The sequence below is a fragment of the Chelonia mydas genome, chromosome 10, assembly GCF_015237465.2.
Source record: "Chelonia mydas isolate rCheMyd1 chromosome 10, rCheMyd1.pri.v2, whole genome shotgun sequence".
Lineage (NCBI taxonomy): Eukaryota > Metazoa > Chordata > Testudines > Cheloniidae > Chelonia > Chelonia mydas.
The window spans coordinates 77749873-77775205 of NC_051250.2; the positions used below are offsets into that span (position 1 = coordinate 77749873).

Here is a 25333-nt window from a genome sequence, read left to right on the forward strand (position 1 = left end):
TATATTGCTCTTTATTTCAGTGTGCGAGAAGCAATATACAAAGAATTAACACATTAAGACCAAACTAACACATCTGATGGCCATAAACGTGCAGGCAAGCAGGCTGAAGTTGATAATGGGTTGCACAGCAGGAAATTTATGCAAGCAAATACTAGTTCACATCTTTTAACTACAGGCTTGCAATTAACACCATTTAAACAGACTAGCCATGCCATTTACCAATTTCAGAGTAACAGCCGTGTTAGTCTGTATTCGCAAAAAGAAAAGGAGTACTTGTGGCACCTTAGAGACTAACCAGTTTATTTGAGCATAAGCTTTCGTGAGCTACAAGTGAGCTGTAGCTCACGAAAGCTTATGCTCAGATAAACTGGTTAGTCTCTAAGATGCCACAAGTACTCCTTTTCTTTTTGCATTTACCAATTGTTTAGTATCATGAAGTTGCATTACACTGACTCTGCTCTGGCAATTGTCCAAATGAAATGGGCAAGTTACTTACTTATCAAGTCTTCAGTTAAAAGGATTCCATTGTAGGTGCAGTAAGCAACAGTAAGTCTGTAATATTTAAACCCATCTTTACAGAATAAAGTAGTAACATAACATTTGACTTATTTCCTGTACTGTCATTTGCTTGTCATTGATTTCAAATCCAGTGACTAATGAACTTCCTCAAAGCGTCCAGGGAGATTCTAGTAAGAACAATACTTTGGTTGATTATTCAAAACCAGATATACAGTAAATCACTCAATGTGTCAGTGTCGCATAGACTGTCTTGAATCTCCATAGTTATGCTCAACATAACAACTACAAAGGAGAAACATTTTTACAGTGGTTGATAAGCATACAGGAAGTAAGCAACATCTGCTACAATTTCAGGAAGTTTTGCCTTTAGCAACTGCTGAAACCCTTCAGATCCTGCATTCCTGATACCCCCTTGCTTGGACTTTAACATTAGCAGCTGTTGAACAGCATATGTGCAAAACTGTAACTTAAAAATAATATGCAAAGTCTTTTCTAAACGGTCACTGCCATGTAAGTTGTTAGCTGTTGTTAATGTTGTATTTTGTCTCTCCATTGTCTACGATACCCATTTGAAGGTTGGGGAAGGGGAAAAAGGGGAGGTGTGGGGAGATTTTTTCTGCAGATTTTGTCATTTTCCATTTTGCAAACACTGATGTTTTTTAAATTCAGTGTTTTCCCTTGCTGCTGAAATTAACGTGCCTGTATTTTTTTTCAGACCAATAATAAATGCTCTGTTTACAGAATAACAACTGTAACTCTGCTTAGGAAACCACATCCTTATGTGTTTTCCTGCATCAGGGCCTACCGAGACCTATCTACTTGCAACCTAATATCCCTGCTAAGGTAAACCCTTCCAGCTACAACTATGTAGCACTCACAGCTAAGGAAAAGGTAGTGAAATATGTACAAATGTCAATCAATTCATAGTGAGCAGGACAGAGCTAGACCCTCCCCTGCACAACACAGACACACCAGGAATGCATACATCATCTATTTTTCACGTACAGCTGGATTGAGCTTTTCAGTGCAAACACTGTTTCTCTCTAAAAGATCAGGGAACAACTGTAGAACATAAACATTTTAAAAATAAACATATGGGCCAAATTCTCTGCTGGTGTTAATGGACAAAACTCTCTGGCACTCAGTGGAGCAGCTAAACTAGTGGAAAATTTGATCCTATATTTTTGTTTGCATGTGTAACTATTAATCAACAGCAACTGTCACATACTTATTACAGGACTGGGATTCATGTACTGTAAACACTTACTTTTTCATATACTTCCTTTGAGATCGTAACTTTCCCAAGGAAATTGCGACAGTTATGTTGAAATTGTATTTATCCATATATGGTAGACACTTTGGACCTGACAGTAGTGAAATGGAAATGCATGTCAAAACTCAGAGAGCTAGATTCTGCTGCTACACCAGTGAGGTCAAAGGAGATCTGCACATGTATAAATGAGAGCAGAATTTGGCCATGAAAGTCCATAGCATTATATTTTGGAGTCTTGCGGAGTTCTTTGTGTGTTGTGTTCTTAACCTCTCGGTGGATGCCATTTTGTTTGAAAATAAGTTAAATAGAAAGATGTCTTCAAATATTTTCAGAAAACCAGGAACTTAGTTTGGAAAACAGACATAGCAATGCTACATACTAACACTCAAACTGAATTCTATCAAGTGCCATTGCTAGTGAGTTCATAAAGGCTGAGACACACTGATCAAAGCAAGAAACTTAATGCCTGCCACTCCATCCTTAAATACAAAGCACCCTCTTATGTCTAGAACCAGGAGTTTATGTGGGACAGGGACATTCTAAGGAAATACAACATAGTAGATACTTTGGCAGTGTATATTGCCTGCTTTAGCTGTACCTATGTTGAACTATTACGTTTTAAATAATGTATATGGGAAAATGCACTAACTTTAAATGGCTTTAAACCCTGGAGACTGGTGAATAATAAATAAAAACATTTATTCTTTTATTAGTGACTCACATCTTGCTCATACTGGTCTGGTGTGGAGCATGCCGGACACGAAGCTGAACTATATTAAGTTGGAAGTGTTGTATTATTTGCCTAAGCATAACATTCTTTATTACTTCTTTGCTTTCACAGCAAATTGACTTTTTCAGATTTATTCGTAATAGAATAAACAAACATGTGTCTCAAGGGGCATGGCACCAGGAAGGCTGGTCTGGATTAATCTGAGTATTGTATCTAACCATCTTGGAAACAGGCCAAACTCTGAAATGAGCTTTCATTAGAACGGCCATCATGGAACAACAAACCCATCTCTTGCTTTTCTCTGTTCTAATAATTTGGTGTCTGGGGAAACAAACTTGCACCTGCCTCAGGTGCGTGCTTTCACTGTGCAGACTCCCAAACATAGGCACATTCTGTTTGCCTGCTTCTCTTATGCTTTGTGGACACTGGAAACCAGCTACTGAGCTGCTGTAAAGTGGCGTAACTCCATGATCAAGCTATACCAATTTACAGCAGCTCAGGATCTAGTCCTAGATGCACACAAAACCTTCACCAAATCTTAGCAGTACCAGAGCCTACCATCCTCTATTTGGAATGCGTTCACTGCTTCATCTTCTGATAATCCACCTGCTATTGCAGCCTAGGACTCTTCTGCATTCCTGGATCTTCTAGAGCTGGGACCATCTAAATAAACTAGGTGTGACCTTTCTTTCAGTCTGTCAAAACCATGGGGCCCGGTCCTGCGTGGTGCTGAGCAGATACTAATGACCAGTCATGCAGGTAGATTAATAGTGCAGTTTAGGACAAATCAGAATTCTAGATCAAACAATGTTTTATGGAATACACGCTACACAAACATCTTGCACAGCTTGCTATGACACAGCTGATTAATGAGAAAACTCTTGTCCCACTGGGTTTGCCCAAGCACATGAAACCCATTTTTAGCATCCCAAAGGTGTTCACACTGACAGACCTGACAGCACAGTCTGCCTGACTGTAACTCTCTAGAGTAGCAGGAAGGATGAAATGGGTCATGAAACCAGTCCCCTAGAGGGAGAATCTTGAGTAGAATGTCAACAGATCTTTTTCGTCTCCCTCACTTCAACTGTTTGTGCTTTTACCAATGAGGCATCCACGGTGTTCCAGTTTGCTTCTAAAGATACGGGACCAGATGGCTCCCACACATAATGTACTGAATCATGGCAGGGCCTGAAGTATTTGTTATGTATGACAGCAAACATATGCGCTGGACCATTTTTGATTCCTGAATGTATTCCTTTTCAGGGTGAGCTGTACATCATGTATGGACAGCACCAGGACTACCACCTATGAATCAGAAATGTACAGTTGAAAGATCAGGCCTTCTTTTTCCCTCGCAATGTGTTGTGGAAACACTCATCAGGCACTTAACACAGAGGACAAGAAAGACACCCACTAATGAAACATACGGTGTGGGAGAGATGCAAGGCATTTCCTCAGTGGCAAAATATCTGGCAGCAGAGAATGCTGATGGCCCAAGGATATTGTCAGAATCCAGCCCCATTCCCCTTATAGATAATGCCATAAGCTGTTGTAGACACCCTCCCTGGTGCCTATTTGTACAGTTAATAGCTATGAGGATATTTCTGGCCATGAAGCTTCCTAAACATAGTAATGAGAAGGTATTAAACTCACTGTCTGACAATGCACCTGTCTCCTGCATTTGCTGGAATATGGGCCTGATTCCCTACTCCCTTATCAGGAGTCACTCCGTTACATTCAAATGAGTTACACTGTATAAAACTGGTTTAAATGAGAGGTGAATCTGGCCCATAATGCAGTCTTAGTTCCAGCAAAGTTTTCTTGGTGGAGGGATGCAACATTGTAGCGCTTCCGCAGAGTGTGATTTGTGCTTCAGTGAGAGAAATGCCAAAGAAGCAACTTTGCAATCATCCCTCATTGAGAGTTGCACATACTCACCTTGGGTAGATAGCTGAACCCTGAAAGAGACTGGAATGCTATTAAAATGCTCTCATACATCTACAAGTATGAATCCCCTAAGAAAGTCTGGAATCCCAAGCTGGTACTCGAGGCAAATAAGAGGGGCCCATGGACAAGAGAAGCCACTGTTTGCTATTCTGCAGCCTGTCTCTCTTACCAGATATTTGACAGCCACACTGTACTGGAACTGAGAGAACACTTTCTGAGTGGGTACAGTGACAGCCTTAGCAGATAGGCGTGACTGCTGGCATGCCAGAGCCCCGGTCTGTGCATTGTGTTCAAGTGCGAGGGGCTGGAGTCTTGTCCAGGAATGTCAAAACTACACTATTCAAAGAGCTTCTGCAATTAAGAATGTGTCATCACTGCCTCCAGGTCAGCACAGGACTCACTTTAAAATGCCTATAAATAGCTTCCCAAGGCAGAGTATGGCAAATGTTTGGCTCTGATTAATCTAAATTTTGCATTCTCTAGGAAAGGAGGCAGATTCTTTAAAGAAACCTCCATCCTTGCTTAGGTCTTTGTGGAAAGCTCTTGTGGATATTCACCAGAATCATTCCCAGAATGAGCCGAGTTTCTTGCTTGCAAGGTGCAGAAAGCAGATCTGTGTCTTTCTTCACCACTGAAAGTCCAGGTTTAATTTCTGCTAAAGAGAAAAATGAAGCCCAAACTTAGAGACTAGTGAAACCTCTCTGCATCTTAAAGCATTTGAAGAGTGTAGGACATCTAGTGGATTTATAAGGAATATCTTCAAGGAGGATTATCATCAGCACTTTGTCATTTTCCTGGCATAATAAACCATGAATATGTTTGTAGAGGAAGCACAGGAAAATTAGGATCTCAGCTTACTAAATTAATCTAGATACAGCTTCCCATTTACCTTAAGAGGCAGCTATTATTATTACTAGACTATATTCAAATGCTATTACTTTTATTTCAGTGTCTTTAAAAAAAGGACTATGGGGAACTGGCTGTTTCTAAGGACTGGAATCATGATAGAGAGCTCTTCACTAGATCAAAACCAATGTTGTCTGGCAGCAATGGACAGTGGTCCCAGCTGATGACTGTTCAATGATCTAAATGTGATGAGTTTGATAGTCTCAGTCCCGTTTTTGGCAGGGACGTGCTTACGTGGCAAGGAATAGCACCACGCTGGGCACTAATTGCCAACCTTGTTGGCTGTCTCTGCAGCAAGAGCAGGGATTGAATTGGCCATGGAGTTTAAACTGCTTTCTCAATCCCCTAGAGCCAGTCCCTTCAGATCAAAATCAAGGTGTTTTGGTGGGCAGGATAGAGACACTTGTGCTGGTGCTGCACTTGTCCTGTGGATTGTATTTATATCCAGATAATCTACCTAGATGTCAGTGAAGTGAAATGGGTGTAATTGAGAGCAGAATTTGGCCATATGTAGAAAATAACAAGTGGTACGAAAAGGTGTGGAGCTGAAGCACAAACTTCTGAAATTACTTCTTGACCAATATGCAACCACGGAGCAGCCAGCACTGTCTTGCAAAATGTGTCTGTGGGGGCAATAGGCCAGGCAAGTGTGCTTGTGGAATCCAGAATGGAGACAGGGAATTGATGATTTCACATGATGACAGACTTACCTCATCAAGCACTGAGTCATATGGTCAGTTGCATTAAATTCCTGTTCCCCACAGAATGGAGAAAGCTTCTCTTCTTTCCCATTTACTTCAACACTGATCTCCTTTAACACTGGTCCCAGAGAACTGCTTACTTTTTCTAGACCTGCTCTCTTCTCTTTCTCCAGCAGAGATACACAGATACGTACAGAGTAGCAAAACTAGGGCTAGTTTTGAAAACGTATCTAGGGTAATTTCAGATCCGGGTCCCATGTTATTCAAACTCCGCAGTGTAGGGAGAGGTAGGTTGATTTACAGGAAATGTCCTGGACAGGGCCCACCTCTTGTTATATGAGCTGTAGAACTAGAAAGTATAGAGTTTACAGCTGTAATTCAGTTAGCTAAGCTATCGACTGCTGTGCATTTCTATTACGTTCACCAGTGCCAGGGAGAGTGGAACTCCTTGTACACCATAGTGCCTTTAATTTGGTCAGGTCTGTTTGAAAAGAAGTTTGTTGTTTAAGCAGACAGATCTTATACTCAGGAGTTCTTTTTCTGAGTGACATCATATGAGACTGAAACTGGTGAGGCCTAAAATGACTCTTCTCTTCTATAATTTAGAGGCTTGATTGGAAAGCTGAGTGAATTATCTCTGCATCATTGTAATGACTCATTGCTTGTCAGAAAATTGGAAAGTATTGATTGGATTTCCCCCCCTAGGAAATATTTCTCCTCTGAATGAGTAGTGTAGGTTGTGTTGCTTTGCTTCTGTCCCTCTTGCCTGTTAACAGGGAAAGCCGGTTGTCCCTTTGGTTGGGAAAGTGGGAATTTGGGTCATCAGCCATTCAAGGACAATTTTGAATTATTGTCACTTGCTGATCCAAATCATTCTCTGAACTGCTCATTGTTTGATGGGATTTGCAACACATAGACTGGAAATGTAGGGCCAAGTTCAGGCATCTGCCAGAAAACCTGCAACCAGCAATGGTAGTGCTGGACAGTTGCCAACCTTCATTTTGTTTCCTTTAAATCCCTTATAGCGACCAATCTGCAGAGTGAAATCATAGCACCACTGAAGTAAATGGCAAAACTACCATTTAATTTAGTGGGACCAGGATTTCACCCTAGAAGTTAGGGGTAGATGCCTACGTGTTTTTGGCCATATACCCTTAACTGATCAATGGTGCCTTGTCGATCTGTGCTCCTTGCAGCTCTCATTTACAAGTCACGGACATGCATTGCATGGCATAGCTGTAACACAGATACCTACATGCATACATTAATGGTGCTGTTGCAGCATATTTCTGGGCTTGTTTTGGTAGCTAGTCTATTAATTTCCAGAACATGGCCATAAATGCACAGTTATGACTGTGACCGGGTCTCCTTTTCTCCTGCACATAAAACATTCAGGAGCTATGTGAATCTCATACTTTGTCTGTGCTCTAGCTTTTGGGAATGTGCTGTGTCACTCTGCTCACTACAGAAACGTGTGCAGCTAAATGAAGAATGGAGAAACTATGATGTGGTGATAGTTTGGTTTGTGTTTTTTTCATTTGATTGAATTTAGTGCTCACGCAAATGAGAAACTAATGGCATTGACAGGATACAAGCAGCATAGAGACCAGTAATGCCAACACACCTCATCCCTGAATTGCTAAATCCTCTGCTATTCCAGTGCTGAGCACATATACATTAATAGTGTTAATACACTTCATTAATGACATGAAGTATCCCATATAATCCAAACTTGGCTGCCCTCACAGCTACGCCAACACTCCTCATTCTTGGTTTGCAGCATTTCCTGCTATCCCAATCCTGTCCCCAGACAGTTCTGTCAGTGCAGACAGTTCTGTCAGTGCACCTCAGTCCTGATCTGCAGCACTCTCTGATATTTTAATTTTGCCTATTTACTCCAAGAAGAGAATGATTACAAATGATTTTAATTAGTTTAAATTGTCTTAGCTAAAGATAACTCCTACTACCACTCATGCATGTGGCAATCTGCTGTCACATTCATCTTAAAAGACGTGATTGGTAAAAGCCCTCGATTATAATTTACACTAGGTCATAATCTTACAGATATATAAAGAACATTATGGTCATTTCAGTTGGATACAGTATCGCTTCTTACTTCCTGTTCTAAACTCTCATGTTGTATTACCTAGCTCCACCCCAGAAATAACTGCAATTAGGTGCAGGATGAAATGACTCTTGTATATATGGAAAAAGTGTCATTACAAGTTTTTCTGAAATATCAACTGATAAATATGATCTATAAAAGCACACAAAAACAACTAGTTTTTTTGTGTTGCTGTTTGGTTTTTTTTTGTTTTTGTTTTTTTTACAGCTGTGGAACAAAAAGTCATTTGATTTCTGCTATTTTTTTTCCACAACACCATAAAAAAAACTTTTGTCTTTTAAAGGGCAAAACTAAGCTTGACAAATTTCAAGTTCACACCTTACGTACTTTTGCAACCCCCCAATGTCTATAGTATCCAAGGACTTCACACTCTGTAATGTATTTATCTCACAACACCCCTTTTAGGTAGGGCAGCACTATTATCCCCATTGCACAGATGAGGAACTGAGCCCTGGTCTATGCTACAGAGTTAGGTCGACGCAAGGCAGCTTAGTCAAGCTAACTCTGTAAGCATCTACACTAAAATGTAGCTTCCACCGACGTAATTTGCCCACTACACTGAGGGCAGGTCTACACTACCGGGTTAAGTCGACCTAAGTTACGCAATTCCAGCTATGTGATTAATGTAGCTGGAGTCGACATAGCTTAGGTCGACTTATTGCGGTGTCTACACTGTGCTGGGTTGACAGGAGAAACTCTCCCGTCGACTTACTTTATGCTTCTCGTTCCGGTGGAGTACCGGAGTTGATGGGAGAGTGATCTGCGTCGATATAGTGGGTCTTCATTAGACCCGCTAAATTGACCCCCGGTGGATCGATCGCCACAGTATCAATCCCCAGTAAGCGTAGACATACTCTGACTTAGTAACACCACCTTCACGAGAGGTGTAGCACTTCGGCTGCTATAGTTAGGTCGATAGTGTCAGTGTAGGCACTGTGTTGCTTACATTGACTGTTTGCTGCCTTACAGAAGCCATCCCACAATGCCCCACGCTGACTGTTAAATTGGTGCAAGCGTTCCTGGTGAGGACACTCACTGCCGAGACAAGGAGCATAGTGTGGACATGCCAAAGCGATTTAATTACTGCAGTGGCTGTACATCGAAGTAACTTCGATTGATATAATTTTGTAGTGTCAACATACCCTGAGAAACAGGCACCGACTCAGTGGGTTCTCTGGGGCTCAAGCACTCACAGAAAAAAAACAGGGGATGCTCAGCACCCACTAGCCATAGTGATTCGGGCCCTGGGGCTGGCTGCTGATCAGCTGTTTAGCAGGCTGGAGGCGCTTGGGGCAGGGGAGGCAGAGAGCAGGGAGCGGCAGGCGGGGGGGCCTGAAGGGAGAGGGCAGAGCGGGGGTGGGAAGCGGCGGAGTGAGGGCGGAGTCTCAGGGGAGGGGGCAGAGTGGGGGTGGGAAGAGGTAGAGTGTGGGCAGGGCCTCAGGGCAGAGCAGGGATGGAGCACCCACCAGGAAAAATACAAGTCAGCTCTTGTGCCCTGAGACACAGAACGTAATCTATCCTGCAATAGAAGATCTGAGGTTGGCACAGGACGGCTGATTCAGGCTCGCAGGCTATAACATTGCAGTGCAGACATTTGGGCTCAGACTGGGCTCTATGACCCCAGGACAGGAGGCAGATGGGTCTTAGAGCCCAGGCATCTACAATGCAGTTTTCAGACTAGCAGCCTGAATCAGCTGACCTGATCTCTGAGCTATGGGTTTTTATCACAATGGGGACACATCAGGAGAAACTAAGTGACTTACCCAGGGTCACAGAGCCAGGCAGTGGTAGACGAAGAAATGAAACCCAGATCTCCCGAGTGCCAATCTAGTCCCCTAACCACTAGACCATCCTTCTTCTTTAATAGCTGAACTGCGATTACATAATTTGTTATTTTATTGTAAATCAATGTCTCTACTTAATCTTTTATTTTCAGTGCTACAGAAAGGTGCACACTGGTGTTAATTTAACAGCATAATGTATTTTTAAACAACAAAAATGAATATGTTAAAGGGTTTCTTCTTATCCCAATGAACAGTGCTTGACATTCATAACTCTCCTTAATGCTACTGGGCTACATGGAGTATGAGAATATTCCGCTTAATTATGCGGATGAGTAACGTATCAATTCCACTGCTGAAAACAATCCTGTGGCAGAAGAAGAAATTTTAAAGTCTCCAGTTCAATTATATGGCCACGAATATCATTTTGACTTCTCGCATCTTGATCTCAATCCTGTGCCATGGAAGTCAATGGCAAAGCTCTCATTGACTTCCATTGAAATGAATTCGACCCCTATAAAATAAGCATGTCAGGGACTGTACCCAAGCATGATTGCTTTATGTTAGACTGCCTTTAAACAACACTTATTTTCCCAACAATATTTTTTTGCTCACCTGTGTCTTTTCTGATCCCCTGCTAAGAGGGACATTGCGGTACCGGATTTTTATTCTGGGCTTCATGCAGGACAAAGGGATTGCCATGTTTTTCCACGTTCAAGGCTGTTTCTCCTTTGGCCCAAGCTAATGCTTGAATATCTTTCTCTTCTGCTCCCTCCTCCTAAATGAGTCTTTCAAAGCCTCCCTGAATTTATTGGGACAGTCTTCCTCTGCCAAGCAGAACTTTATGGCCTACTCCTTCCCCCAATAGTTAATTTCTTCAGGAGAAGGATACCTCCTAAAGATATAAAGATCTTTAAGACTAGAGACAGGCTTGATCCAAAACCTACCCAGTCTTTGAACGGAGGTGATGTGAAGTGGAGCACGCTGTTCTTTCATTTTGCTCCTGAATAGATCTAGATTTCTCTAACTCTTTCTACAGACGCAGCATGTTTCCAGAGATCTCCCCACCTGAGACTCGGTCCTACCCACTTCCTTCTCCAAGCCCCAGCACCACGGCAACCTTACATACTGGCCTGTTTCACAGTCTGAAATATTAGCTTACCTTCCCTATCCTTGTTGATGTGACAGTTCTGCCAAGTCACTGACTTCTCACAGGAGACTCCCACATCTGGAGCCCATTTTCTTCAGTTGACTGTTGTACAGAGTGCCATGCTTGGTAATACCTAAAGTACAAAACCCACCATGTAAAACTCCTGTGCTATGCTGTTCACACCTTGTGGGTGATGAGTTACTTGTACGCAAAGCATCCAGAGGGTGCTTTGGAGTCATAAGGCCAAAGAAAGCTACGTGAAGGCTGCACATTGTTAATTCAAGTTCTTCCCTGCTAATACCTGTATTGAAGAGATTCGATTTAGCCGAGGCAAAGGGACTCAAGCCCCAACTCAGCTTTGATTTGCCTGTACCTTGGATGGCTTCAGCCCACATTGTGCTGTTGCTGAGGGGTGTGGGAGCCTGGCTGAGTCTCCCAGCTGAGCTAGCTCTAGGCTGCTCTTTGTAAAGAAACGGCTGCATGGCTTCACACGTTGTCGCCTTCTGAATATTAACCCACCCCTAATGAGACATTAATAATAATTAATAATGGCAACAGAAGAACTATATATCAACTACTGGGATGCAAACAATAACTCCCCATGCACTTAGGCTGGGTAAGGTTCCAAAGCGATAAACAATTTATTTTTATTGAAAATAATGATTCTGTTACTAGAAACTCACGGGAAAGGCTGTGTGAGATGGAGAGGAAACCTTCCCTCTCTGTGCAGCTCGGGGGGAGGGCGAAAAGGAACAGGTTCCACCGAGATTTGAACTCGGATCGCTGGATTCAGAGTCCAGAGTGCTAACCATTACACCATGGAACCGCTTGGGCACTAGGGCGCCCCTGCGGCCTCTCATCCTTGCTGCGGGCGGGCTCCCACCCACCGCCAGAGACCCGCGGCCAGGTGCCCCGACCCAGCTCCCCAGCCCGGCCTGGTGAGGCCTGCGGGGTGCTGCCCGTCCGGCGCCGCGGACCGAAGGGAGCAGCCCGGTGTGTGCCCCGCCCGGGCCAGGCCCAGGGGTTCAGAGCAGGAGCGGGCGAAAGGGGGCGGAGCGGCGGACAGAGCCAGCCCCGGCCCCTCGCTGGCGCGGTCCCAGGGGAGCGGGGGGCAGGCGGGCCCGGCCTAGCCGGAGGGACGGGCTATGGCCAGGGCTACGGGGGGAGGGGGCACGTCTGTGGGGCACGGAGGGGAGTCGCGGGAGCGTCAGGCGCCCCAGCCTATTGCAAGGCCCCGGGGTAGCGCTCGGAGAGACGGGCACTGAGGCGCGGAGCGATACGGCGCTGTAGGGGCCGGGTCGAAATCACGGCATGGGCCAGGGCCGGGGCGGGGGCGTCCGCCCGCAAAGCCCCGCCCCAGCGCGGGAGGTGGCGGCGGCGGCAGCGGAGGGAGACCGGCTCGGCCCCGCCCCGCCCGTGGGCGGAGTCAGCGTGGTGACCCCGGAAGGGCCGCCCCCCGGCGCTGCTCCCTGGGTGCGGCAGCCGTGCTGGTGACCCCGGAAGTAGTTCTCCGGTGGGGGGCGGGGCGGGGCGCCGGGAGCGGAAGTGCCGCAGCGGCCGTAAGGAGGGGCCCCGGGTTCGGCTGCTGACTCCTGCGGCGGCGGCGGCTCCCCTCTGGCTCCGCGCACCATGGGCACCCGCGACGACGAGTACGACTATCTCTTCAAAGGTAGGCGGGCCGGCCGCCAGCCCCGCCCCCGCCCCGGCCCCGCGGGGGGCTCTGCCCTCGGGGAGGGGTCACCTCTCCGGGGGGGGCGGGGGGAGTAGAATCGCCTCCCAGGCCCTGCAACCTCAGCGCCGTCCGCAGCAGGGACAGCTCGTCCCGGAGCCCCTGCCCCGCGATAGAGGGGCCCCTACGGAGCATCTCCTGGGGCACGTCCCCCATTCTGGGCCAGCCTCTCCTCCCCCAAGTGCGGGGTGGGGAGAGAAGAGGGAGGAGCAGCCCCCCCCCCCTTCTGGGCCAGCCCTGTGAACGTGCAAGATGCTCCCTGGGATGCTCCAGTCCCTGGGCCAGGGCCCTGAATTGAAAGGCCCACGGGGAAATCGGACTCCTCTCCCATACCTTCTGACCTAGCCTTACCCGCATCGTGGACTGGGACAAGGTGTCTCTTGGTGGTAGTGGTTGGTGTGCCCCCGCCTCTGACGTTGGCTGAGAGGATGCCTTGAAGTGTATTCCGGAGGTTGCTTCACTATAAAAACTAGTTCGTAAGCCACTTCCGTCATCCTCCCAGGGCAACCTCCTTGTCTTTGATTTCTCTCTGGGGGGGTTGAGTAAACCCCAAGATTGGTTTTCTTTTGTGGGACTGAGGAAATGGTTTGAAGAGATGCTTATTCTTGGTTTGAGAGGGTAACCAGTAATTTAACATTTATATTTCAGTTTCTAATTATAATCAAACTATAAGATGGAGACCTGCCATTTAAAGCTATCTGTTTTGGAGGGAGCCTTATTATTGCTCAAAGAAGGCTGAATGATGATCACCAAAGATAAAACTCCAGAAACCCTTTCAGATTTTCTGCCCTTGTAGAGTGTTGGTTTAAAATATGGAGGTGTGAGTATTGATATACTAGCCTTGGAGTGGTTGGCTGTAGCTTTCGACAAGCCTACTCTAAAATGGCCAACTAAATCTTGGGGCAGTTTTAATGTGAAACAGCCATCGTGGGCTATGATCTTTGTGCAGTGCTGCTGCTCTGCTCCTGAACTAAGAGCAGTCAATATAATGTGCTGAATAAAATAACTAGTGGTTGTGCAGAGGGAGAGTAGAAGTCACTTCCTATTACAGTTTACAAGTTAAACACTGTTCAGGTAGAACTGTGCTTTTTCAAGGGTTGACGTCGGCATCATAAGCACAATTTTATGCAGTAGTAAATATTGCATTACTTGCCTCATACTGTGTTGGAGTTCTGCTCCAGTGATTACTGTAACCATTATCTCACTCCCACTGATCTCACTTCCTGTCTTGTCACTTCATAAAGCTCCCGGAAGATTAAGGCAGAAATGCCTTGTTTTCCAAGGCCTAAGCAGATTCTTCTCATTTTGGTTCAACTGAGTTTTGTTAAAGATGCATCAGAATGTACAAAATGGTCCATTTAACATTTATCTTTCTGCCGAATGAAACAGCAGTTGGAAATCTTCACAAGTAAGACATGCTGCAAAAGCACAGTGAAATGGTGACATTGAGTATTTACTAACTTTAAATCAAACACTTAAATTGCCTATTTTGAAAATATTTCAGATGTAACCACATGCTGTAATGCTATAGTGGAAATCTGCATGTACTGAACACTGGATTGAAAATATTAGTTTGTACCTTGTAATAGCAAAGGAGCTCTGAAATGTTCCTGTCATAGCACTTAAGGATGGACCTCAAAAGAGAGAATGTAAAGGTTTTCTCTCCCTATATTTAACTGTGCAATAACTTAAGTAAACTTTTCTGTATGTTCATCCATTTGGAAAGCAGCTTTTTACCGTACTTTTCCCTAAATACAACCATATGTCAGGGTAAATGTATATTACAACTAAAACCAAGTCAGGGAATCTGGTTACAACAGCAATTGTTACCTGGCAAGTTACAGTCCATTTCCCTTTTTGCACTGTAGAAAAGCCATCCTGGTGGTCATTAATTTAAGTACATCCAATGCTCTTGTCTTGGTTACACTACTGTTTACACTGAATTATTAAACCACCATCTTAAATCACAAACACTCCAAAAATTGTATAAATTGGACATATTAAAGGATAAGTCTTTTGTATGGAAAAATGCAAAATTAGTTTAAATTTATATAAACTGATTACTTCTCTAATCCAAATGTTACACATTTATCTCCAGAAGAAGGAAATGCAAGAAAAAAAAAAGTGAGCATTAGGGAGATCTTATGGATGAGGAGATTGAACTCAATCTTCAACCTACCTTAAAGTGGGTGATATCTCCTTCCACGCCCACCCAGTGGATTAAACACTCCTCCTCCCCGTTTGTATAGGACCTACAATGTTTGTTCTGCAGAATCGGAGGCTGACAACCTTATCGCTAAATCTGTGTTGATAATGCTGGTGCTTAGGGTATGGGCCAACCTACACTACAGTGACAATTAGTCAGAGGAGCTGTTGCAATTTAGCTGTCTCCTGACTCTGTTGTTCAAGGCTTTAGCATGGTTCAGTGGGACTTACAAAAAATTGGATTGTCATTTCTGGCTGTCCCACTCCAGTGTGTTGCCCTTCAGGTTCCTATCTTTGGACTGCCTGAAAGACAGCAATGGCCAGAGTACTCAGAGGCTGCACTGCAGAAAGCAGATGAGATCTATGATCTTCAGTTACTTAAGCTTTTTTTACTCTTATTTTGGGGGGGAGGGGGAATCATTGTGACAATCACTGCCCTCTTATGACCCTATTTAGGACTAGATCTGAATTTATCAATATAAAATGTATACCCATGTTGTAGAACCAGCCTGTTATCTAAACAGCAGATCACTCCTTAGAGTAGACAGTGCAAACTGTTGCCCACTGTGAATTTAGGTATTGGATATGTTATAGGAATCTTAAGATGACTTTGCTGTACATTGTCAGTTACACCTTCTGGGAAACTCTTCCATGCTCATCCTGATCTTTCAGTTCTGTAAAAGAATCTTTCGTAGGTACTATTCCAACCAAAATGATGGTTCTATATTTATGGAAATAAAAGTTGTCCAACTGGCTGGACGTTTCGTTGAGCTATAGCTCAGTGAGCCAGCAAACTCACTTCCCCATTTCTGAATTTGGGCCTGACTGCACTGACAATCAGCTGACTATTAGATATGCTTGACAGGAGGCGTTGTTGCATCTTGCTCATTTTTCTCTAACTTGATTACTAAATCAAAGAAGCTCTGCTAAAGCTGCGCAAACCTGTTGGTCTGGGTTTCAGACCTTGCATTACTGTCTCATACTTGCTCTGTTTATGGAAAAACCGGTCACTTGAAAGCCACTGCTATTTGGAATGGTAGTAAACCCTATTTGGGCCTCTCTCTCCATTACAAGTGAGGGCATTTTCTTGTGATGTAGCAAGCCGAATTGCTGCCTCTGATTAATGTAGAGAACAAGATTTGTATTTATTCATTTGTATTATAGTAGTGCCTAGAGGCTCCAGCTGAGCTGTGTTATGTATTACAAATACACAGAACAGACTGTCCCTTACCCCAAAATGCTTACGGTGTTAGTATAAGATGAGACAGTAGGTGGATAATCTTGTGCCCTCCTCCTTTGTTTAACAGTGAGAGGATAAACATAATGTGTTATCACTGCTTAACAACTGCCTAGCCATTGTAGAGAGGTTTTGATCATCACAGCATAAGTGGGTTTTGAGGAGAGAGATGAAGGATAGTGTAGTAACTTTGCAGACTCTTGTAGAGTTCCTCACATGTATAAGGGATATAAAGACATAATAAAATATAGGAAAGGTTTGTTATTAGATACAGCTCTCTGTGGTGGGAACAAAAGCATAAATAATAAATCCAAGTGTTTTCAGAAGTAGCCCTTCAATACCTGTAAACGTGTCCTAAACTTTATGATGATGCGGTTAGCTGTTGTATTCCACCCCATAGGTGGCTGTATTTCATTAATGGGTGAAATGATACTTTCAAAGGGCTTTTTGGATCCTTTTAGTAAGGGGCTATACAGAAATGAATCTTTATCAGTGATACATTAGACAATGCAAATTTGTAGTTATGGGTTCACCATTAATGTTTAAACTGGAGTCGGAGAATATAATTTCACTAGCTAGTTGAAACACTTTAAAAAATAGTTGCTTTTAAGCTTTAAGGCAAAGGTTAAACATGGGAACAAAAGCTGCACAGCTTTTGTCATTGGCTTTTCATCTTAATAGTTTGGTTTTCATGCAGCCTACGGTGCTGAATTTATATTCATGTTTTAGACTTGTACAGCACTCAATCTAGAGAATATAATACAAAAAATCAAACTACAGTTACTAAAGGAATTTCATTTTCTTTACCAAAATACTGGAATTGCCATGGCAGTAGCAATAGTAAAACTACTAACATTTAGCCAAATTGTTGGTGTTGTAAAGTGTTGTACAAGTGCTTAGTATCATGCTAACACTATTTGCACTAGGTAAACATAAATCGGATAAGGACTCCCTTTTAGGAGGATGGCCAACTATTAGAAATCGGAATCTCTTTGATTTTTTTGATCTTCTAGATCGTGGACATGCTAGCTTTGGTGGTATCACATGTTTAAAGGACCGTGTCAAGGGTTTTAAGCCTGGTTTGATTTCTTTAATTGCCACTCACAAGAAAGCAGTCTCCTAAACTGTAAATAGATTTAGGCTATCAACAGTTCAGTTGCTATTACAGTTGACTCTAGTATGATTTAACAAAAGTATAATATTTTCCCCATTGCACAGTGGTTAACTATAAATATATTCAAAGATCTGTTCACTTGGATGCTGTTTTCACAGAGATTTGGTCATACTGAGGATAAAAACAGCCATATTTTTTACCTTCATGCACCAATAACAAGAAAATAACCTGGCAGGGGAGAGTGAACTCACAAATGAGAAATGATGTTTTGCAATCAGATAAGCTGACTAAAAAGGAAGTGTCTCAATTGAAAACTGGGAAAACACTTGCCAAGGCGCCTTTTAAAAATACTGTATTCAGTTTCAGTTTGCTAGCAAAGAGTAATGAGCTGTACTGTTCAGTAAGAAAGTGGCTCTTGGGAAGCTGGGTTATGGAAGCACTCTGCGCCTCATTCTGCTGCTGTGAGGGCTGTGGCTGATGCAGATGCCCAGCCTTAATGCTCTATACAAGCCTGAGTCGTTGTCTTGTAGCCTTTTTTTTTTTTTAAAACCTTTTCTCCCGTCTGCTCTCTACCTTGATACTTCTCAGATCCCTATTGCCATGTGCAGATATAGACTGCTCCAAAGTATGGGACTTACTGTCTTACATCCTAGATCAGTGACTGCTAATGACCATTGTGTGGCAAATTTAGGCCTTGAAACAAATGCCATAAAACCCATTTGGAAACCCCAGAGTTGCATACATAATTACATTCCAGCCCTGATGGTTAGAGACCTGTGAATTACACTTTGGTCATCATAGTTTTTCTCCCACACTTCAGTTTTGACCAGAATTTTAGTAGCTGTTCTAACTTCTGGAGCTAGAAACACACTGCACAATCTGAAAGTAGGGGATTAAGCTTCTGAATGATTTAAAAATCTTAATTTTTAAGAATTCACGAGAATATTGGATGGTATCAAAATGCCAGAATTGAAGTGGGTACGTGGGGAGGGAAGAAGAAGCTTTAAGTTTTACCAAATTTAGTTTTCAATATCTGTGTGTTAGCTATGAACAGCTTCTTAATAGTTTTTAAAAGAGGAATAATCTTGCCTTTGCCTCTGCCAGGCTTAGAGCTGAGTCTTATCTGCTGCTGATGTGCGAAGTTCCCCTGCCATGTACAAGAGGAGCTACAATGGCCCAATTAAGTGGAGAAAATACAGAGATGGGGGAAGAGAGTCTGAGGGCTAGTCTACGCTGGCAACATTCAAGTGCTGCCGCGGCAGCGCTTTAACGCGGCTTGTGTAGTCGTGGCAGAGAGCTCTCCCAGTGCTCTAAAAAACCCACCTCCATGAGGGGCGCAGCTACCCAGGCTGAAATTTGCTGCGCTCAGGGGGGTGTTTTTTCACACTACAGCGCTGCAACTTTCTTGAAGCTCAGGGAAGTGCCAGTGTGGACAAGCCCTTGATATTTTCTTCACTTAATTGGATCACTGTAGCTCCTTTTGAAATTGGCACAGTAAATGTTCTCTGTCAGCAACAGCATGGGACTCGGGCTAGTTGAGAGAGAACCCCGGCAAGTTTTGTGGAATGACTGAAGTTTTTCATGTTTAATACTCAGGAAAAATAGCAAATATTGGTGATGGTGGGAGCAGGGATAGCTAAGCTAGCTGATATCCATGCTACAGAGTCATACTGCACAACCTGCTGGGGATAGGGAACTTGGGGAAAGCAGAAATTGACCTAAACAAGAAAACTCTTCAATCCCTAGCATAACAACTGGATGCTAGGTATTGATGATTATACGAGATATAACTTGGTTAAAAGGGATTTGAAGGGTTCCCCCTCCCAATAACTTCTACAAGTATGCAATTTCTGTGATTGTAAAGCTATTTAAAAATTTGGCCTAACCTTGCCAAAATAGATTAATAAATTCCAAGGCCAGAAGGGACCATTGTGATCATTTAGTCTGACCTCCTGTGTAACAAAGGCCATAGAACGTCCCCAAAATAATTCCTAGAGCAAATCCTCTAGGCAAAAAATAATCTAATCTGGATTTTAGAATGGTCAGTGATGGAAACTCCACCATGACCCTCAGTAAAGTGTTCCACTGGTTCATTACTTTTACCGTTAAATTTACACCTTATTTCCAATCTGAATTTGTCTAGCTTCAACTTCCAGTCACTGGATCACGTTATACCTTTCTCTGCTAGATTAAGTATGTGTTACCCATGTTGGTACTTATAGACAAATCAAGTCACCTCCCTAACCTTGTTAAGATAAATATATTGAGCTCTGAGTCTCTCAACATGCCTTAGTTTCTAATCTTTTAATCATTCTCATGGCTATTCTCTGACCCCTCTCCAGTTTATAACATCCTTCTCAAATTGTGGGGACTGGAACTGGATGCAGTATTCCAGCAGCAGTTGCACCAGTGCCAAATGCAGAGGTGAAGACCTCTCTACAGGTACTTGAGATTCCCATGCTTATGCGTCTAAAGATTGCATTAGTCCTGTTACTGAGCTTTGCTAACAAAACGAAAACCCTATGGTAAATTGTCAGGTGACACAGATACACTTAATACTCCAGAGGGAATTCTGTGCAGCAAAAAAAAATTCTGCACACATTTTAAAATTCTGCAGATTTTATTTGTCAAACAAATGAGGGGATGGCCGTGGGGAGCACAGGCCACTGGCTGCACAGAGGTGGGAGATCAACCTGCATTCCCTCTCCCCCAGGGCATGGACTTGGCAGTGAGGTTGCACCTGACCCAGACACAGCGCAATGGCTGGACCTGCCTCAGAAACACCCCGGGGCCCTCCCCCTCCCTATCAAGCACACTGGGTGTGGGCAGGCAGGCTCAGCCTGGCAGGATCCAGGTGTGGGCAGGCTTAGTGGGGGGAGGGGGAGAATCCACGTGTGGGGTGAGGAGGTTCTGTGTGGGACAAGCTGGGTGTGGGCAGCTCAGTGGGGATCTGGATGCACAGAGGCTTGTTGGGAGGTGCAGGTGGTTAGAGCTCAGTGAGGGTGAGGGGTCTGGGTGTTGGGGGAGTGTGGCTTGGTGGGGTCTGGGTGCATAGAAATGGGGCTTGTCAGGGTGGGGGTTTGAGTGTGGGGGCTCAATGGGGAGTGGTCTGGGTGCAGAGGTGGGGGTCTGAATGCAGTGGGGTGGGGCTTGCTGGGGGATCTGGGTGGACAGACCCCCCATATAGTGACCCCTCCCTCTGCAGTTAAGGAGCAATGGGGCAAGAAGTGTGTGTGTGTGTGTGGGGGGGTGTCTGACCGACTCTGTAGTGGAAGTGTGCTCCTCCCCCAGCCCAGCAGGGAATAGCAGCTGAGCCCAGCAGCAGGTAGGAGCCACCAGCCGGGGCATCCCTAGCCCTGTGTAGGGCTCAGGAGAGCCAGGTGTGGGTGTATGTGCGGGTGGCTCAGTGGAGGAGTTCTGGGTGCATGGGGTGAGATTCGGCTGGGGGTCTGGATGCATTGAAGGGAGGGGTCTGACCTGGCACCGGTGAGGGCATCTCCAGCTTCCCCATAGTGATTTACCTCTCAGCTGGCTGCTCTGGGAGCCTGCAACCACTCGCCCACGCTGCTGTGGAGGGGCATGTGACCACTCTTGTGGCTTCCCTTTGCTTCTGGCTCAGCAAGACATTTTTCTGCAGGGAAGCAAAGAAATCTGCAAATTCTGCATGTGCGCAGTGGAGCAGAAATCCTCCAGGAGTAAATTAAATAGACTTGTCCCTTGCACCTGGGTTGTTACAGTCCTGCGTCTCCTATGTTAGCAAAATCAGCTATGGGAGGACAACTGAAATTTGACAATATTGAACTGTCGTTCTTGAATAAAAGCCAGATTCTGTCTGTGTCAAATGTGGATGTGTCAAGCCTAATAAACTATCGGCTATCTAAACAAATGGTTAACCGAGACTTTGTGCTGTGTACAACTTCTGCAGCATGGCTAGCTTCTTGCAGAGTCAGCTGGCAGAGGAAGCCAGAAAGATGTTTTAATGAAGTACTCCCTCTAAGGCCATTCTTGATGCTAATGTGTGTGTTGCTTTTTATGGCAAGGGGGGAGTTCAGAAGGTGCGTCACTGGTGCAATGGCCTTTATAATAAAGGAAAATTCCTCTTAGTGTTTTTTTTTAATTAATTTTTTAAATCAGGCACAGAAGACACTGTCTACTGTGTCTGAAACTGGGAGGGCTGCTGCATTAAGCTGCAGCAGTTCTCTGCAGACTTAGAACTCAGTCTGGGCTTGGTTTTTTATACTTGAGCTGTGTTTAATTACACCATTCCACTCTTCTTAGGCCTTGGCCGAGTGTGACTATTTCAGAAGGCATCCTCAACATACCTGTGCTGGAATACTAAATGCTAAATCTGAGGTGCTATGAGCAAATATCGCAGACTTTTAAAAACAAATGTTGGCCAGCAAAATCATTTGCCATGCAGTTGTGGGCTCTCCTTTGCTGTTGCTGGTGTTGACTCACTCCCAGGGTATCTGCCTTCCTTCTCTAGGCCCTTATTTGTCCTGTTTATGTTCCCTGTTATCAATGCAGTGTTTTATCACTGTCAGGGCATAGGATCATCCTACTGGGCCATTGTTGCTGTGAATTGAAGGAGTGGCATGGCTAGGGTTTGAATGTGTCCCCTCCACTCTGTTGTGAGCCCTTAGGTTATACCCAAGCCTACCTCTATCCCTGTTATACCCAAGCCTATATCACCGTCTCCAGGAATTGGATTTTGGACCTTCTGTCAGTCTCCTTCTGCAAATGTAACCATAGCTGAATCCCCAAACCATAGCTGGTGTGAAGTTGTGCTGTAGTCCTAAGGGGCCAGGTTCCTGTGTCTGGATGAGCTGGATTTAATCGGTAGGCGAAATGGTGGTGGCTCTAATATCTTTCTGCTCTACTCATTCTGGAGCTGGGCAAAGGCCAAAACTGCCCTGGTGTGATGAACGGCTCTAAATGACACTGGCTAAAGCAGCACCCTAAAGCAAATGCTGCCAGCAGAGGATTGCTGAATGTTTTGGGCTGTGGCTTTGCTTGTATCCTACCAGACCCAAGAAGGTGACAAAGGTGACTGTTGGGTTTTTTGCATCCCAGGGATTCCCCCGGTGTTAGGAATCCCTGACTTTCCCCTTGGGGAAGCTTGTCCCCTGCCAAAAGACACAAAGGAGATCTAGTTGAGGGCCAGGATCTGACCCACAGGACTCTTGTTACAGAAACACAACTGATGACCTTACTCCAAGGATCACCTTGATGTGAAATTCAAGTTGTTGGCCCTTGTGAGGTGCTCAGATATGGCTCATTACCATAATAAATAGCTAGATAACTATGAAGTATTTTACTACTCTGGGAGATTAAGATTTGAATTAAATAATGGTAAAAAGAGCCTCTTCAAATGGTGGTGGTTTTGGTGTCTCCACTTGTTTGGAAGCGTGGAGAATATTTGAGCAGTTAAAGTAAGACAGCTGCCTTGGCTTGGCTGCCGCCTTTTTCCCACATCTCATTGTGAAAAGTAAATGTTTCTGTGAATAAAGCTAATTATAAAAATTGCTCAGTATATTTGCAGATGGTGTGCAATTCTGATGACTCTTGTCTTGTCTTTAGTTGTACTTATTGGAGACTCTGGTGTGGGCAAGAGTAACCTCCTTTCTCGATTCACGCGCAATGAGTTTAACTTGGAAAGCAAAAGCACTATTGGAGTGGAATTTGCAACAAGAAGCATTCAAGTTGATGGCAAGACAATAAAGGCTCAGATATGGGACACAGCAGGACAGGAACGATACCGAGCTATAACATCAGCGTAAGTGATAAGCATAGTGTATATTTTTTACGAGAACTAGTGTTTGGTTTCACTTTTCTCCTGAATCAGAGAGAAACTGGAACTCTGAATGCTTTGTGCCATAATGAATGCTGGAAAACATCTCCCTGTAAAGTGGTTAAACCTGAGAATGGTGAAAGCATGGTATTGTGTGTGCAAACTTACTGAATTCTAATGTCCTTGACATCTGTGTGGTATGATAGGTTTCAAGATTAAAAATGGTCTTCAGTGTTTTATATTTGATGAATTTGGCCCCCTTCAGAAGCACAGTGTATGGGGCTGTTTGGGGCCTGTTAGACCTCAAACAATTTTAATATTGGTGGGAGGAAATGGGACATTTGGGATCGTATAAAGTACATCAGATGTCCCTAATATATAGATGGAATTCTGGAGTAACAGTCTTAAACCAAACCAAACCCCAGGTTCTTTAGTCAGTTCCTGACCAAGTCACCATACTTGTCTGCTTCTCTGTCCAGCTGCAAGTGGCAATATTACTTGCCCACTGTGCAGGGCTGGATTAACTCTCCTGTGGTGCCGGGGCTACTAGATTTTTGTGGGGCACTTGGGGGTTTGGAGTAAGGGAGTGGGCTCAGGCAGGGGATTAGGGTGTGGGGTGCAGGTTCTGGTCTGGAGGTGCTTACCGTGGGTGGCTCCTGGTTGGTGGTGCAGCAGGGCTAAGGCAGAATCTCTGCCTCCCCTGGCTCAATGCTCTTCTGCTCCCTGAGGTGGCTGGCGTGTCCAGCCTCTAGGCAGAGGGGCCAGGCTGCTCTGCAAGGTGCATGCTGTCTGTGCCTGCAGGCCGCCCCTGCAGCTCCCATTGGCTGGGGTACCCAGCCAATGGGAGCTGCAGAGCCAGTGCTGGGAGCAGGGGCAGTGTGCAGAGATTCCCTGAACGCCCCTCGCCTAGGGGCTGCAAGGGCACATTGGTGAGCTGGCGCTTGCAACTCCAGGCCCAGGGGGTGCCGAGGCTCAGGGGACGGATTAAAAGAAGCAGTGGGCTGCATAGGGCCTGTGGGCCCCCCCCTTAGCTGCAGCCCCTAAAGCCCCTGCATTAATTCAGCCCTGCCACTGTGTAAAGAGCTTGGAGATGCAGCTAACTATTTATAACTCCTTTTAAGTTTTTTGCTCTGAGGTTTTATCATAAAAGCAGAAACCCTAATGCTGTAGTGGACACCACTAGTCCCCATGCAGCGGCCTTAGCTAATTGGAATAACTGTCTGGGTTAAAGCACAAGGTAAATGAGAACAAAATGAAACTGAGTCTGCTTATTTTAAGAATGGATTGTCAAACAGCACAGTGAGTCAGATTTGATTCACCTTCTGTTACGGCACGGAGGAAGACAGTTTGTTTGAATCATGTTGTTCGTTGCTGATTCAAGAATACATGTCTGCCCCCAGGTACTACCGTGGGGCTGTTGGGGCTTTGTTGGTTTATGACATTGCCAAGCACCTTACCTATGAAAACGTGGAGCGATGGTTGAAAGAATTGAGAGACCACGCTGACAGTAACATCGTCATTATGTTGGTGGGTAATAAGAGTGATTTGCGTCACCTTCGCGCAGTCCCTACGGATGAGGCCAGAGCTTTTGCAGGTTAGTGGATTAAATATAGTTTGTTGATGGTAACCCCTCTATGGGGATTTGAGTTCTTTGCAGCCAAATACAGACAGGCTTTTAAAGAACGAGGGAGTGAGTTGTTACTTGCCCTCTCAGCCCACTGTTAACACACTTCCCCATAGACATCAGTGCTTTTCTTTCAGCAAGCAGCCTAATGGCACTAATATTGATGCCATTCCTTGCATCAGCCAGAGGCATTTGTGCAGTGACAATATCCATTTAAACCCAGATGCAGCATCTCATGTGTTCCTGAGCTCCAACACTCAGGGATGCTAAGACCCTAAGTCTCTTGTGTAGTAGCACTGCTGATCCCTCCAACCAGCCTTTATTTTGGCGGCGGCACGTGACCAGCTGGGGGAGGCTAGCCCCCAGCCACACCCCTTCTGCCCAAGGCCCTGCCCCTTCCGCACCCTCCCCCTTGGAGTCCGGGGGGCCCACCGTGGCTGCTGGCCCCACCCCAGGCTAGCATCCCTAGCCCTGAAGCACCAGGGGAGGGTAGGTGCTCCT

The 25333-nt window shown here is 44.8% G+C and overlaps 1 protein-coding gene, 1 long non-coding RNA gene and 1 other non-coding gene across 5 annotated transcripts in view; 1 reads left to right on the forward strand and 2 right to left on the reverse strand.

Moving 5' to 3' along the window:
* Positions 1 to 25333, reverse strand: part of LOC119567173 — a 27280-nt gene continuing 1947 nt past the window's right edge. The window contains exons 2-5 of one of the 2 annotated variants that reach the window (XR_005227022.2): positions 13213 to 14279; positions 11145 to 11265; positions 5027 to 5124; positions 1 to 3827 (exon numbers count right to left, since the gene is read on the reverse strand). This is a non-coding gene — a long non-coding RNA (uncharacterized LOC119567173). Of the gene's footprint in view, positions 3828 to 5026; positions 5125 to 11144; positions 11795 to 13212; positions 14280 to 25333 lie in introns of those variants that run through there. The other variant, XR_005227020.2, reaches the window with a different exon arrangement.
* Positions 11887 to 11958, reverse strand: TRNAQ-CUG. The gene has a single exon. It is a non-coding gene; the product is annotated as a tRNA-Gln (tRNA).
* Positions 12589 to 25333, forward strand: part of RAB11A (RAB11A, member RAS oncogene family) — a 24123-nt gene continuing 11378 nt past the window's right edge. Inside the window, exons 1-4 of one of the 2 annotated variants that reach the window (XM_037910493.2) lie at positions 12589 to 12801; positions 19760 to 19859; positions 22998 to 23193; positions 24609 to 24802. In XM_037910493.2, coding sequence (XP_037766421.1) covers positions 19799 to 19859; positions 22998 to 23193; positions 24609 to 24802 — 451 coding nt within the window. In that variant the 5' untranslated portion in view covers positions 12589 to 12801; positions 19760 to 19798. The remainder of the gene's footprint in view (positions 12802 to 19759; positions 19860 to 22997; positions 23194 to 24608; positions 24803 to 25333) is intronic. The other variant, XM_007059487.4, reaches the window with a different exon arrangement.